This window comes from Vicia villosa, linkage group LG2 (assembly GCF_029867415.1).
Source record: "Vicia villosa cultivar HV-30 ecotype Madison, WI linkage group LG2, Vvil1.0, whole genome shotgun sequence".
In the NCBI taxonomy this organism is placed as follows: domain Eukaryota; kingdom Viridiplantae; phylum Streptophyta; class Magnoliopsida; order Fabales; family Fabaceae; genus Vicia; species Vicia villosa.
Genome location: NC_081181.1, coordinates 130,319,211 through 130,336,338, shown reverse-complemented (window position 1 = coordinate 130,336,338; position 17,128 = coordinate 130,319,211). Strand labels below are relative to the sequence as shown.

The 17,128-nt window shown below is 32.2% G+C and overlaps 1 protein-coding gene and 1 non-coding gene across 2 annotated transcripts; both read left to right on the top strand.

Moving 5' to 3' along the window:
* Window positions 1-3,957: 3,957 nt before the first annotated feature.
* Window positions 3,958-4,031, top strand: TRNAI-UAU (transfer RNA isoleucine (anticodon UAU)). The gene has a single exon. It is a non-coding gene; the product is annotated as a tRNA-Ile (tRNA).
* An 84-nt stretch (window positions 4,032-4,115) lies between these two features.
* Window positions 4,116-10,908, top strand: LOC131652097 (vacuolar sorting protein 39-like). The gene is made up of 12 exons (XM_058921873.1): window positions 4,116-4,624; window positions 4,801-5,012; window positions 5,138-5,269; window positions 5,359-5,502; window positions 5,736-5,848; window positions 6,873-7,269; window positions 7,602-7,925; window positions 8,562-8,783; window positions 8,975-9,217; window positions 9,428-9,868; window positions 10,063-10,161; window positions 10,316-10,908. The coding sequence occupies exons 1-12, from the start codon at window positions 4,225-4,227 to the stop codon at window positions 10,520-10,522; spliced, it is 2,934 nt and encodes a 977-aa protein (XP_058777856.1). The 5' UTR covers window positions 4,116-4,224; the 3' UTR covers window positions 10,523-10,908.
* Window positions 10,909-17,128: the final 6,220 nt, after the last annotated feature.

Below are 17,128 nucleotides of genomic sequence, written 5' to 3'. Positions count from 1 at the left end.
TGGTTCAGTGAAAACTGCATCAATCAGAGGCTAGAAGTATGGATTGGTAATTGTTGATGACTATAGCATTGGACATGGGTTATGTTTCTAAAACACAAGGATGAGTCACATTCTGTGTTTGTTGACTTCTGTAACCAAGTTCAAAATGAAAAACAATTTAGAATCATAAAGGTTAGAAGTGATCATGGTGGAGAATTTGAGAACAATATCTCTGAAAAGTTCTTTAAAGAAAATGGCATCTCTCATGATTTCTCATGTCCTAGAACTCCTTAACATAATGAAAATCTTTTATCTAGTTATGAAAATTATTTCTTAATACCATTTCGAAACCATATATCAATTTATAATTAGCTAGGTTACAAAAGACATTAAGTCAAGGATAATCAACAATATTAATGAATAATTATAACATACATAACACCATGGTCAAAAGGAATACATGAGTGTTGGAATAATTACATCTAACCCTAATAAAAGAGAATTTAACTAGTCTTACTCATAGTAGATTTATGCAAGTGATATAGAAAGAGATGAAAAAGTATCGGCGATCGATCTCTCTGATCGAAGGAAGCCTCCACCTTTGATCTTTTATTCCTCCCTTGATATTTATCTCTCTCTATATTATCTATGTTTTCTTCCTTTGGTTGTCTAGAATGAATGAAAAATTGTATGTTGTGACCTCTATTTATAGGGGGTGCTGCGCAAGCATTTTTCGCCCAGCGAACACATAAGCTCGCCTAACGAGCTTACACTTCTTCACCAAAAAGTTTCTTCCAACTCATCCAAGTGGGTTTTGAACCTCCCTATTTTTTCCCAGTGACCCAATATCCTTACACAATGAAAATTTCCTTACTTCACCATGAAGTAACTTAGCTAATTGGGCTATGAACTCAATGTTTTGTCAACGACCAAATCAGCCCGCTCAAAGAGAATGTTCTATGATATATAATTTTCTCATTGCCCTGATTCTCTATCTCACGCTCTTACAAAGAATCCTCCGTTGTTCATCATTCTCTATTTTGTGATCCTTTTTGCATTCTAGGTTGTTTTAACTTGCATTTGTTAAAGACATATTTTATGGTGTTCGTGAAGAAGGTAAAATTCAATTTTATCCACTATTTATACTGAATATGATTACTTTTCATAAGATTACTTATTAGATAAGTTATTAAGTATCCTCAAACGTAACGTAAAAACACATAATTTTGGCACTTACCAATAGGGCATTCACAAGTTCAATTGAATCCTATACAACAATATAACCTTCTTTGCTGCTTTAAAAAACCAATTTGAGACCTATCATTTGAATCAATAAAGGCCTCAACTCATTATCAATATGAGTTAAATCGATATAGAAAATGTTTTTCTTTTTATTTTATCAATTTGAACTTACCGGCTAGCTGCAACTTCTCCATCTATTTCTTGATTTTTTATTCTTCTTTCAAAAAGAATATTATTTCCAAATATCTTTCTTCCATTGAATAATTGTCTTATTCTTATCCTTAAGCTCTAAATACACTTTCTCGAGGGCCTCTTTATTTTCCTGCAAGGTGTATCACTTGTTAAGACTACAACCATCATTTCATACTGATCATTGAAACTAAGATAGTCCCTTGACATGTCACTAAATTAAATGGTCATATTGTTGATAATTTTCTTATGAGGATTAGGTATTTCATTGACTGATCATCAAAACCTTAAAAATAACGTCCTTAGGATCACCATTTCATCATTTTTTTTGGGAATTTATGCTAACATTGTTACATTTACCATATCTATGTATTTTTAAGAAAGCAAGGATACCATAACAGGGAAATCAACTTCAGAAATGTACCTGCTTAGATGTTCTTCAGAAATTTCAGGTTGATGAATTAATGGTTGAGGTGGTGATGGAGTGAGTTACCTAGGAGGTGTTGGAGTCTCATCTAAAACACGAGAACTCAAAATTGAGAAGTTGTGTGTGTATTTAATTATGGATAATATATTATACTTGAGAACATTTTTTTTATAAACCTGTGTTAAACATATGAATGTTATATACCTAACTTCACTTTCATATGAATGTTCGTAGTAACCTTAAAATAGAAAACACCCTAAAAGTAGAAACACTTATGACATCACTAATTAAAAATAAATTAGGTAGAGATGGTAATCTCTTTCATAAGAAGAAACACCCAAGAAGTAAACTATGACATCACTTTCATACGGAAATTTGAATCAAAATTATCTTAGGCACATAAAGATCGTAATCCTTATAAGGAAAGATGGAAAATGGGCTTAGGCTTTTTACTGGTTAGACCAAATGCTCAAAATATAAACCAGCTACAACTTAGTTATACAAGCTTAACCCTTTATGAGCTACTGTTTTCAGGTAAAACTGGTTTATATTATCCCTACCCTTTTCTGTTACATATAAATGTTGTTGAAATATGGAAAAATAATTTTGAAAATTTTGTTCATCACGAAAGACTAAAATCACCATACTCAAATGAAAACACCAACCACTATTGCAAGAATAATTTTTTTTAGTGAAGACACAAATAAATTTATAGCGAGTCTCTAGCTAACTTACCACAAACAAAGTTTTTTAATGCTCTAATGTGATAATCGTCCTCATTAGTCTTAACACATATTGTAGGTGGAGGACATAAAATCACATCAATCACATAGATTTATTATTCTCACCAACTTGGTTGAGATTCTTTATCTTATGAGAAGTAAATAAGCCAATTTAAAAATATGATATTAAAGGTACAAAAAATATTATATTACTTAAGAATCAAAGCGAAATGTAGTTTATATACAATATCCACATATCCTATTAATGTGCATTTTTTAAAGAAAAAAAGTGAAGGACTTTTAAATTCAAAATAGATAACATTTTGTAAACACATCACAATAAACTTAAGATCAATCGAAAAATTGGTGTGAAACATCAGTAGTATAAGGAGGGGATGTACCTCCAACCATAATTAAGGTTTAGAAACTTTAACCCCTCAACCTTGACACGAGATCGTGAAGGACTTGCACACTCAAAACAAAAAATATCTCGTAGATACAATGCAACAGACACGAATTGGTCGAAAGAATATCTCAAGTTAGTCTTATGAGAGAATACCAAACTATTTCTGTCTTTCTAAATTTTATAAACAATCACACAACAAAAAAACACCAATTAAAAATATGCATACCTATATTATCACAAGTAGTCAAAACACCAATTAAAAACATGCATAGCATACCTATTACTCCATTTGTTTGGTGCAATTATATTAGACCAAAAATATTACAAGTCATCCCAATATCTCACCACACAAACAATTGATTCAAAGTTGCAAGACAATGGGGTCAAGCATCATTCATTGCAACTCACATCTCTTTCTTTCCTCATTTGTAAGCAATTTAGCATAAGTCAATTTTTAAAGAAACTTGTGTATTTCGGTGAGCAAACAAATTTAAAGTTACACAAATAATAATAATAATAATAATAATAATAATAATAATAATAATAATAATAATAATAATAATAATAAATTAAACTAAAATTAAAAAAAAGAAAGTAAATCAGTATAAAAAAAATAGATTATGGGATACAAACCCATTCAAGACCAAGGAAAACAACAAATATTATTATAAATTTACAATAGTGTGAGTAAAGGTCTTTGCGAACCACAATTAAAAGTATATGCATAAATTATTATCCTGTTATAATACATAGTATTTTAATTCATAACAATAATTTATTCATATTAAAAGGTATATACAATTTTATTTAGATTTTAATATTTGAATAGCAAATTGGAAAATAGGATAATATATGGTGATACATCACTCAACAATTTTATGCATTGGTTTATAAAGTTTCCGTGATATTTATTGGTGGTTGGTAGTTAGCATCAGTCATTTGATATACGAAATATACATTAGATATTACGTTTCAGATAATGTTGTCAGCAAGGTCCCGTAGCTCAGTTGGTTAGAGCGTTGGTCTTATGAGCCGAAGGTCGCGGGTTCGAGCCCCGCCGGGACCAATTTTGCAAAAATTTTCAATTTTTTTTAACTGAACAAAACTTACTTTAATTTTACTTTTTTTTTTTTTTTTTTTTCATTTTAAACTTTTCCTTCAACGAGTCTCTGCGTTTCAAAGGGTAAGAAGAACTAGTAAGCTTCAAGTCCATGAAAACAATGAACGATTCAATTTAGTATCGAACCAGTGGAAACAAAATGGTGCACAGTGCATACGATTGCTTAGAACTAGTTCCCAATTTCAACGGCAAGATCGAAGCAATCGAATCCTACGGTTCAAAGCTTCTACTCGGTTGCTCCGATGGATCTCTCCGAATTTACGCGCCGGAAAACGATTCCTCCGATCGTTCTAAACCCTACGTGCTCGAGAAGAACTATACTGGTTTTGCGAAGAAGCCTGTTGTGTCAATGGAAGTTGTGGAATCGAGAGAGCTTCTTTTATCGCTCTCTGAATCCATCTCGTTTCATAGACTCTCGAGTTTGGAAACTATAGCGGTTATCACCAAAGCTAAGGGCGCTAACGTGTTTTGCTGGGATGATCGGAGAGGTTTCCTCTGCTTCGGGAGGCAAAAGCGCGTTTGCATTTTCAGACACGATGGTAATAGTTCCTTCTCTCGTAGTTTTTTTGTAGATTGATAGTTGTAGATGAATGTTTTGCTATGATTGATTGATTAAAATTGAAATTGAAACTAAAATTGAAGTTGTAGTTTGAAATTGAAGTTGGCATTGATGATGAAATTGAAGTTGAAATTGAAACTGAAATTGTTGATGTAGGTGGTAGGGGATTTGTGGAGGTGAAAGAGTTTGGTGTGCCGGATGTGGTGAAGTCGATGAGTTGGTGTGGGGAGAATATATGTTTGGGGTTTAGAAGAGAATATGTGATTTTGAATGCTTCAAATGGTGCTTTGTCTGAGGTTTTTACTTCGGGAAGACTAGCACCGCCTTTAGTGGTGCCTCTTCCATCTGGTGAGCTGCTTCTTGGAAAGGTATTGTTCTCTTTTGTCAATGTTTATGTATGTCGTATGTGTGTTTGTTTGCGTGTGTTTTTTGTTTTCATTGGTTGTTTTGTAAGGTTAAAGGGAGTAATTTGATGTATTGATGCATTGTTTAGGAGAACATTGGGGTCTTTGTGGATCAAAATGGGAAACTTATTCCTGAAGGAAGGATTTGTTGGTCAGAGGCACCCTTGGAAGTTGTGATTCAGAAGCCGTATGCTATTGCTTTGCTGCCTAGATTTGTGGAGGTAATCGACCCTTGGGAAAAAAATCTTGTTTTTTCTTATTGCGAAAGAGGCTGTGGATCTATGTTCTTTATATGGCCTTTGTTTTGCAGATAAGATCTCTTCGGCAACCTTATCCATTGATACAAACTATTGTTCTTCGCAACGTTCGTCATATTTGCCAAAGCAGTAACTCTGTGATACTTGCTTTGGATAATTCTATTCAAGGTCTCTTCCCAGTTCCTCTTGGAGCCCAGGTACTGTAATATTTACAGACTGTAAATACTGTTAAATGATAGATGCATTTTGGCTCAGCTCTTGTTTTTGGATTCTTATGCAAATGGAAAAGCAGTGAATCGCGCGACTTCATTTTACATTATCTAGTTATCAAAGTTCTGTATTCGTGCATCTTATTGATTATTTTGAAGTTAGGGATATGGATATTTTGTTGCAGATTGTGAAAGTCATGAATTTTGATATTTCGTTGCAGATTGTCCAACTAACTGCTTCTGGCAATTTTGAAGAGGCATTGTCATTGTGTAAGCTCCTTCCACCAGAAGATTCAAGTCTTCGTGCTGCAAAGGAGGGATCAATTCATATGAGGTTATTTGCCATAAATGATTATTCTTTCTAAAGAAACAGACTAGTCAATTTTCCCCTATTGAATTGAATACGTTTGATTTATTAGTTCATCCTTTTTCTAAGGGCCCTACTAGCTGAGTAGCTGGCAGATTAAGTTTGGATTGACTGTTGACGTGAACTATGTACCTATATGATCATGATATTTAATGTAAACCCAAAAAAGAAAATTGCATTTCCTGTTATGTTTGTTGTAACTGGTCCTTGTAAAAGATTACCTTTAGTGTGTCTTTAGAGATTAGCTTGAGTTGAGACACACTTTGTATATCTTGTTAATATACTTATTCTTTACGGTAACCAATTGGTGGATAAAAAATATAAATTGCTAACTAAAAGTTTTTGAGGATACTTCATGTAACTAGAGTGAAAAAAATGTAGCTGCAATGTATAGAAAATCTTTGCATTTTGGAAGAAATATCCCAAACTATATGTTGGGCATAATCATTTTGATTATTGTTCATAAATTGATAGAGTGAGTTTTATGTATATTGAATTCATTACTGTCTTATTTGATAGCAATTGTTTTGAGTTTCGTAATTTAGTTGTATAATTAAGCTCACAAATTATTTCTTGATAATTGCATCATTAAATAATCATGATTCACGTTTCTGCACTTTGATTATTGAAATTATACAAACCCAACTTTCTGTAGAGCATTTTGAATTCTATTGAGAAATTTAAAATATTACCTTTTTTCAAGAAATCAGAGTCTATGTTTCGGCTTTATATATTTGAGTAAATAATTAAGATGTTGAAATACGAGGCTAAGTGTATGAGCTCGTTTAACTATGTGTTCTACTAGCCTTATCTGTGTACATATGTTCCACTAATATCGGTTAAATGATGCCTATAGTAGTGATAATAGTTATTACTGTTTAGTGGAAGGTCTTACCTTTTATAAATTAATCCGAGCTTAACATATTAATTATTGCTTGCTTTTCATTTTTCTGAAAGGTCTGTTGAATGTGTGCATTTCGTGTTGTTACAGATATGCCCACTATCTTTTTGATAATGGAAGCTATGAGGATGCTATGGAACACTTTCTGGAAGCTCAAGTAGATATAACCTATGTGCTTTCTCTTTATCAATCCATTGTCCTTCCAAAGACAACTATTGTTCATGAGCCAGAGAAGTTGGACATCGAAAGAGATGCTTCCTATCTCTCCAGTGTTTCAGATGATATGGAACCCTCACCATCTGACGAGAATGCAGCGCTAGAATCCAAAAAAACAAACCATAATATGCTCATGGCTCTCATAAAATATTTACAAAAGAAGAGAGGTTATTTCATTGAGAAGGCTACTTCAGAGGGAACTGATGAAGTTGTTTTAGATGCAGTTGGGGATAACTTTGCATCCTACAGTAGGTTTAGAAAAGCAAACAAGGTAAAACAAGCTATTTCTTATTCATTGATCACAATGATTATGGGTTAAAATTTGGTATAACTTGCAACTCACGCCTTTCAGTTGGAAGCTAACTAGGCTAGTGTTATGCCCATGTAAAGGTTTATTGACAAATAAACACCGGCGCACACATTCGCATGTCTACACACTATCGATTTTTGTTTTTGTAGAACATGCAGGATGAATGGTGGTTGATGAAGCTGCTGGACACATGATGTCCTTTCTTTTTTTGAGTTATCAAAATAGTTCAATAATAATGATAATTTTTTATTTAGTTGTTAGTGAAGTTATAATTTTGAAATTACTGGTGTCAGGGGCGTGGTAATGTATCAGTTAGTTCTGGAGCTCGGGAGATGGCTTCAATATTGGATACTGCTCTGCTCCAAGCATTGCTTCTTACTGGACAATCTTCAGCAGCTTTAGAATTGCTTAGAGGTGTTAATTACTGTGATATGAAAATATGTGAAGAAATACTTCGAAAAGGCAACCTTAATGTTGCTTTATTAGAACTTTACAAGTGCAAGTCATTGCACCGGCAAGCTCTTGAACTTCTTCACAAGTTGGTGGAAGAGTCAAGATCCAGCCAGTCTGAAATTACACAAAGGTTCAAGCCTGAGGACATTGTTGAGTATCTCAAGGTAGCTTTTTTAGAACCACTTAATATTTTTCCTGTTAATTTTAATGGGTTGGCATTGGCTAAATTGTAATCTGACTTATAGAGTAAAGAACTGATTTGACTGTTTAAACAAAAAAAAAATGATATGGGTTGGTTCGTAGGAGTTAGGAAGCTGTAGTGTCTGAATGAGTGACATCATATAGGCTTGAATTAGATAGAGTAAGTCCACCCTTCATAATGTTTATAGTCAATTTATTGGGTGATATTATTATCATTAGGTTGTATAAATGGAGATAAGCTGTAAGTTTTTTTGTATGGTGTGGAAATGGAAAATGTTAGTTGTTATTTTGTTAGAGGGGGGAGTTTAACCCATGCCCTTCTTATCACATGACGGTATTGTTCTTTTGCTTAATTTGGAAGTCTAGATCAGTTGAAGTTTGTCATTTAACAAAATATTTTTTTGTTCTGTGGCGTCAATTCGTCAACCGGAATTATTTTAGGATTTTCATGTTTGGTTAACTTAGTTCTTTTCCTCTGCATCTAGATATACTGGAAAATGCTGTTTGTTTATGGATTTAAGTTTGCCAGAAGACTCATAATCTCCAACTCAGTGAAGTTTATGATTCTCAATTTTTGATTTGGTGGGTTTCTGATGCAGCCGCTATGTGGGACAGACCCCATACTTGTTCTGGAGTTCTCAATGCTTGTTCTTGAAAGCTGTCCATCCCAAACTATTGAGCTCTTTCTTTCTGGAAACATACCAGCAGATATGGTGAACTCATATTTGAAGCAGCACTCTCCAAACATGCAAGCTAGGTACTTGGAGCTCATGCTTGCAATGAATGAGAATGCCATATCTGGCAATCTGCAAAATGAAATGGTGAGAACCTCTTGCATCTTATTTTAAGGCTATAATAAATTAATCAGTTTTCTGTTTTCTTTTGGTTGTTGAGAAGGACTGGATATTTCATGACAATAGTTTTGTAAAAGCTTCTTGGTGATGATTGTACAAGCTCAGCTGGTCTTTTGTTAGCATAATTCTGTATTTACTTACATTAATATGCAATGTAGGTAAACATCTACCTATCTGAAGTACTTGAGTGGCATGCTGACTTAGATGCTCAACAAAATTGGGACGAGAAAACTTTTACCCCAACTAGAAAAAAGTTACTGTCAGCTTTAGAAGGTATATCCGAATACAATCCAGGGGCTCTGCTGAAACGTCTTCCTCAAGATGCTTTATACGAAGAGCGGGCAATGTTGTTGGGAAAAATGAACCAACATGAACTGGCGTTATCTCTGTATGTGCATAAGGTATACTGTGTTATATACATATATCATATTATCATCTATTTACACTGGTGGGAGTTTCTTTGACATAGGAGTAGTAGTCATTTTCTGATATTCCAAATGCATTTAAGTTTATTCTTTCTTGTAAAAGTGTGGCACTGTCGAATATCACAGCTTTTAAAGTGATAAATAACACTTTGATAATAATTAATTAAGTGTACTTTTCATTTGTAGCTTCATGTTCCAGAATTGGCATTATCTTATTGTGATCGGGTGTACGAGTCCACGCGTCAGCCATCTGTAAAAAGTTCTAGCAACATATACCTATTGCTAATGCAAATCTATTTGAATCCTCGAAAGACCACAGCAAGCTTTGAAATGAGAATTGCCAATCTATTATCCCCGCAAAATGCAGCGATTTCTAGAGCTAGTGCAACATCTGTAAAAAGCAGAGGAGGCAGAAACTCAAAGAAAATTGCTGAGATTGAGGGTGCAGAGGACACAAAAGTTAGTTTGAGCAGCACTGACAGTAGCAGGAGTGATGATGATACGGATGAAAATGAGGGTGGCTCTACTATCATGCTTGATGAGGTTCTTGATCTGTTGAGCCGCAGGTGGGATAGAATAAATGGAGCTCAGGCCCTTAAACTTTTGCCCAGAGAGACTAAGTTACAGGTAACCATTGCTAGTTGCTGCACCATAACTAAAGACTACACGTCAACTATTTTTACTGGTCTAACTTATTCTTAGAATTTTTTTCTTTCTGTTGAGAGAAAGTTTATATTTTGATCAGACATTTTTTATTTTATTCAGTTTGTTCAGACATTTTTTAGTTTATTCAGCCTGTTAAGTATATCTGTAATCTGCAGGATTTGCTATCATTTCTTGGGCCTCTTTTAAGAAAATCTAGTGAAATGTACCGTAACTGTTCAGTGATCAGAAGCTTGAGACAGAGCGAGAGCCTTCAGGTAAGCATACCCCCGCAATAAAAATCACAATTTCTTACTTTCTAGTTTTCGTACAGTTAGACGCACCGTGACAGGGCCAACAAGCTGCACACTCACGTGCATATCCTTCTATTTTGTTGTTAGCAACTCACATGATTCGATTTGTTTTGCACAGGTGAAAGATGAACTGTATAGTCAAAGGAAAGGAGTTGTGAAGATAACCAGTGATAGCACGTGTTCTCTGTGCAGAAAGAAAATAGGGACTAGTGTTTTTGCCGTCTACCCCAATGGGAGCACTCTCGTGCACTTTGTCTGTTTTAAAGATTCTCAAAATATGAAAGCAGTGAGCAAAGGGTCTCAATTGAGGAAGCGATCAAATTGAAACTGAAACTGATGGTCCAGCTGCCCTGTTTGTCCGTTGTGCTTGCTGGTTGGTGGGTTATGATACAGTTTCACTGTGTTTTGTCTTCTGAAGCTTGTTTCTTTCTTTCTTGGTTGGTTAGTGTGAAAGTGAGAGTTGATATGTAAAGAGCGTGATGTGTTTCTCCTTTGTTTTCATGTGATTGTAAATATTGGGTTACAGGGTTGGGCAATTATTTTTAGCATTGAAAGGGAGAAGATTTCCCCTCCTTTTCACACTGTTGTATAATTTGTATTATTACTAGTACAATTTTTCCTACTGTGACATGCTGTATGTTATCACTATTTTGCCACAACAAGTTTTGTACTCTGCTTTCAAATGTCAAAGTTACTGTTCAATATTTATTATGTATCAACAAAACCCGTGATCATGTAATACCCCAATCTAATTTAATATGCTTAATCTTGTGATTCTTATGAATGAGGAAAGCACATGAAATTAAGGTTCAAATTGGAATTTAAGGACTATTTAGAGAAGATAGTAGGAGGAAGGGCAATTCGGCAAATTCTTTTTTGTACTTAACCCCTTTTTCCACCACCTTTTGACTTCATTCTCTATCTTGGTCTTTAAAGCAAAACAGAATTTGAAGGAGAAAGAAAGAAGAAACATGGAGGAAGGGAGAGGAAGAGAGTTTGGAGGAAGGGAGAGGAAGAGAGTTTTGTGCAAAGCTAAAGCAAAACAGAGTTTGAAGGAGAAAGAAAGAAGAAACATGGAGGAAGAGTTTTGTGCAAAGCTTCATCATCCATCTTGCATGTATAGAAACCTTCATGGACTCTCGAAGAAACAAGGCTAGAGCAGCTGTGAGCTCATCATTCCACCACATACTAAGATAGTAAGAATTGAAGCTTGATCAGGTGGGGTTCTATAGAATTAAAAGGGTAGCAATGCTTAGGAAGGGTTTTGCATGTGGGGATATGGGATTTTGTGTGTTCTTGATTTATTGCATGCTACTATGTTTGTGATTGTTGTGATAGAATTGTGTATAATTGCTATCCATGTTGTTGTATGGTTGTTAGGCTTAGAGAGTGTGTGGTTGTATGGAATTCTGATTTTTCTGGGCTTAGAACGTGTTCTGCTATGCTACGCGAGCAAGATTCTCGCTAAGCGAGCATTCATCGATAGAGGAACTCAATTTCTGATTTTTCTCGTTAAACGACCAAGATATTTAGGGGGTGTAATCAGATCGGTTTGAACCGATTTTTGGTCAAAAAAAGTTCATCTTCATCAGTTTGGTTTTGGTTTTTAACATTTTTTAAAAATGGAACCGAACCAAACCAAACTTAATCGGTTCGGTTGATCGATTTTCAATGTTTTTTAAACATTATATTCATCAATGTATTATCCACTATCGTGTTTTTCGGTGCATTTTATGCTATTATTTTTTAAAATAATACATTTCATGTCATTTATATCATACTCTATTTTTTCAAACAACTTACAAGTTGCTCTTAATCCATATGAATCAGTGACATAGTTTCATTGCATCATGAAATAAATTCACTATAAAATATAAAAGTTGAAACTTAGCATTAGAATGTTGGAAATAGATTTGAAAGCTTAACAAATAGAACACAAAAAAACATGCATCAATTAATATATTTCACACCTTAAATACACATCAAAACTATTTTGTAACAAGACTAGAAGGAGTTTTGTTGAAGAAGAAAACAAAAAGGTAAAAACAAATATGAAAATTAACGAAGAGAACTCGAAAACGAAGGAGACTATAACATATATCATAATGAAAATAGTGCGAGCAACATTTGAGGCGGACAACTAGAGAAGTAGTTTAGTGAAAACAAGTTTTTGTGACTTATGATATCTACTTTCTATGTTTTGGAGTTTGATTCTAGATTTGTGTTTTGCTGAAAGGAAGAAAGTGAAAACAAAGATGGAGAATGGTTGAAATGATACAAAATTTTGAGCTTAATAATGAGTGGAATAAAAGATTTGGAGCGTAATTATTTCCATTGGTTCGGTTCATCGGTTCCTAAAAACTAAAATCGAGAACCGAATCGAACCACACGGTTTTTATTGGTTTGGTTTTAAAACCGAACCATAAAAAATCGATTTTATTTTAATTTGATTTGGTTTGAATTGTCGATTTAATTGGTTTTTTATGATTTGCTTACACTCCTAAAGATATTCGCTAAACGGACCTTCAAGCAGAGAAAGAACACGAGTTTGAGATTTCTCGCTAAGCGACCGTGGGGTTCGCTAAGCGAGCTCTCGCTTGAGCGTCGCTCTGTCATCGCTAAGCGAGATAACCATTTTCTAGGAAAAGTTTCGTTTCTGTCTTGTCTCGCTAGGCGAGACTATCGAGGCAAAATTTTAGGAAAAACTGAAACTTCTGTATCCCGAGTTTCGTAACTCTGAACGAGATGAGGTTAGAAGCGTTGAAAATATTTTTATTAACAAATATATATACAAGAATCATAAAATAATGGGTTATTACCATTTTTGTCTCCTGTCATATTACCATTTTTGCTACTTAATTTTATATATTACATAATTATTTGCATCATATTTTATATTTTCACACAATAGAATTTTAAATTGTATAAAATTTTAATTTATCAAATATTCTCAGTATTTTAAATTGAATTAATTTAGTAATAAATTATAATAAATATATATACCAAGTTTTCAAAAAATTAAGAAATTTCAATTTATTTTAATAATTATTATAATATGTCAAACAATTAGTATAATATGTTAAACTATACATGCAAAAATTAATTTGTCAAATAATTAGCATAATATGTCAAACAATTAGTATTATATGTCAAATTATAAAAGTAAAATTAATATATAGTCAAACAATTAGTATAATATGTCAAAAATTAATTTCAATTTATTTATTCAAATATATATTATATGTTATAAATTAATTTCAGTTTATTATTATATAGTAAAAATTAATTTTAAATTATTTACTCAACTATATATAATATATTTAAAATTAATTTCATTTTATTACAATATATTAAAAATTAAATTCAGTTTATTATAATATATCAGAAATTAAAATATATTATTTTATTGAAAAAATTAATTTATTATAACAAAATATATACTATATATTATCTTATTATAATATGTCAAAAATTAATTTTAATTCATTTATTCAATTGAAATTAATTTGTAATATATAGTATATATTTGAACAAATAAACTCAAATTAAGTTTTGGTATATTAATATGTCAAGAATAATTAAAACACATTATATTATTATTAATATGTCAAAAAAGAAGTTATAATTTACAATATTAAACATGTAAACGATATAACATGTAAAAAAAAGTTATAATTTTCATCTAAATTTCTAAATAAATAATATTGTTGAATATAAATTAGTTTAAAGAAAAAAGATGATGAAAATATAAAATATGATGCAAACAATTATGTAATATATAAAGTTAAGTAGTAAAATATATTACATGAAATAAATTGGCTTAGTGGTAAGTGCTCATGCATGGGACATTGAGGTACTGGGTTCGTGAGTTTATACTCACATAATTTATTAGATTCTATCGATTCCACCTTATTTTTTGCACAATTTTAAAGAACAAATCTAAATAGGACGGACATGTTAGTCGCAATGTCCATCTACCACCTCTATATATGATGGTGATATATATTTTTTTAATCCCTAAACTAAGACAAGTTTTAACAAAATATTCATTTTTTATTTATATTTAGGCTCTGTTTGATAAGACGTGATTTTGAGCTTATGTCTTATATCTTATAGTTTATAAGCTCATATGACAATTTAAATCTGTTTGGTAAGGTCTTTTCATCACTAACTTATAGCTTATTTTACTAATTTATAGCTTATTTTTCAGACGCTATTTCAAATAGCATTTTAACTTATATCTTATAGCTTATAATTTTTCTTCCTTTTTTATCCTTTATAATTTGTTTTAATTTTAAATTAAATAATTATGTGTTAAATATCTTTTATGTCATTTTACATTTATAAGTTACTTGAACCACTAATTTTACCAAACACTTCAATTAGCTTATTAGTTATCATTCTCAACCATCAGTCATAAGCTATAAGGTATCAGTCATCAGCCATCAACTGTAACACCCCATAATTTCCATTATTTAATTTAATTGGAGTTTAAATTATTAATTGGAATTTAAATTATTAATTGGATTATTGGGAGTTTTAGTGATTTATTGGAAAAATTATGAAAAATAAAGTAATTGGGCTTAGTTTGATGGTTAGTAGTAAAGGGGAGGTGTAAGCAAATAGGACTTACTAAATTAATTTTATTTTTCATATAATTAAAGGAAGTTGGAAAGAAAAGAAAATAGAAAACAAAGAGGAAGAAGGAGAAGAACTCAGCATACGAGAAAGCAGAGGAAGAGGATCTCTCAAGATTCTTGGTTAAGGTAAGGGAGGACTAATTCCTTCTAGCCTATATTATTAGTTTATGAGTGATAGAATTGATTATGTGTGTTGTTCTTCCCAATTGAATGTATTAGAAGTTTTGGGATTTTGGAATTTATAAGGTAGACAGAATGATTTTGATGAAATTGACTGATTATGGAATATAATTGATGTTAGATAACCCCAAAGCAAGATAAAAGTGTGTTAGAATATGTAAATTGGTACTGTTTTAATGTTGTAAATGTTTTGGTGCGTTTCGTTTGAATTTGGAGAAGATGAGATGCTCTCAAAATAGGATTTTTCTGCTACTGGTACGCTATAACCGGTTACACTCAGGGTCGTAATCGATTACAGCAGCGAAAAAATAGCTAAAATGGAGTTTTTGGGGTCTCGTAACCGGTTACGCTCGGGGCTGTAACCGATTAGGTGTTAGTTTGAGAATAGCGAATTGATTTCGTCAATGTGTAATTCGTTACGCTATTTTGGTAACTGGTTACACTGAAGCCTTTTTGAAAAATAAATGATTTTTGTCAGGTGTAATCGGTTACGCCATTTTGGTAACCAGTTACACTGAAACTTTTTGAAAAAAATATTTTGAAAAGTTCATATCTTTCAAACCGCATGTTTGTTTTAGTCGCCATTTTGGGTGTTGGAAAGGTAACTGAGTATTCTATCTAATAAATTGGTTAAACGAGCAGTGATCTGATTTTATTTTGAAAATCTCGATTTAATTCGTTATGGTGTGTTTGTACATTATGTGTATAATTTGATAAATGTGACAATGTGGTGATGTGGTAGTGACATAACTGTGATGTTAACGTTATATTCGGTGTGAATTATGTATGATATGATTACTTGATGGTGCTGAAGCCTGAATATATTAAATTCGGTGTTGATATCGGTGAGTTATGTTGGGATGATATTGTTCATCGTAATTGGTGTTGATGATTAGTATGCTACATGTGTGCATGCATTCATAATCATAATTGTGGCTGTATCTCGGTGGTGTTTGGATCAGTGGAAGCTAATTCCCATTGTGTCGAATTAGTTAATTGGCGGTGGCCGTATCTCAGTTGTGTTTGGATCGGTGAGATAGATTTATCCCAAGATTTTGGTACCACATGCATAGTCTCTCATTTGCATTAGTATGTATGTTCATTATAACATGAGTGGATGAATTCCAGTGTTATGATGTGGTGAAGTGATTTGTGTTTAATTCTATTTGTGAATTATTGGGTTATAATTCTAAAATATAAAATATGTCTCACCGTTACTGTTGACCATTTTCAGATTAAGGAGTAACAACTTTTGTGCTTGGTGAGGATAGCTCGTAAAGCTAATTCGTTTAGTTTCAGTCGTATCGGGTGTCATGCTTTGGTCTTGTAACACTGGGGGACGTTCTTTTAGCTTGAAGTTATTTAATAAACTCTTATTTTTAGTTGTTTGAATAAATTTGGTTGAATTACGAGTCGATGACTCTTTGGTGTTGGTAATCAATGTTGACATTATTTAATTTTGTTGAAATTCTATTCCGTTGCGTTAAACATGATTTTGGTGAATTAATGTTGAATTATGTTCATAGGAAAAACATGACAATGGTTTTAAATTTTTATTAAGGAGTTGTAGCATCCTTTTTACATGTTTTACTCTGAAATTATTTTGTATTCCACGGGGTATAGAAGAGTGTTACATCAACTATAAGCTATAAGCTATCAGATAGCTTATTAGTCAACCGTTATTTTTATCAAACAGAGCCTTAATAAAAATTATTTTAAAAAAATTATAAGCATTTATTTTTCATTAATTCTTTTTATCCAAACTTATCAGCTCGTGAATTCGTAGATAGTAAAAATTGACAAATGATATTAGTTCATATTTTAGGAGAAAAAGGGTGATAATTTTAGGACAATGTAAAATAATTTTATACTATCAATTAATTACAACCATGTATCTAATTAAATTATTTTTTATTTTTAAAAAAATTAATGACATGGCAGATTGATAATTTTTTATTGGATAATAGTTTAAAACTATTTTACACTGTCCGGGAATATCTATTAAATTCATATTTTAAAAGAGCTGACAACAGACTATTAAGTACTTTCAAAATTTTAGAATAATGTATTATTTTGATAAAATTGTTAAAGCTGAAGAAATGTACACCACC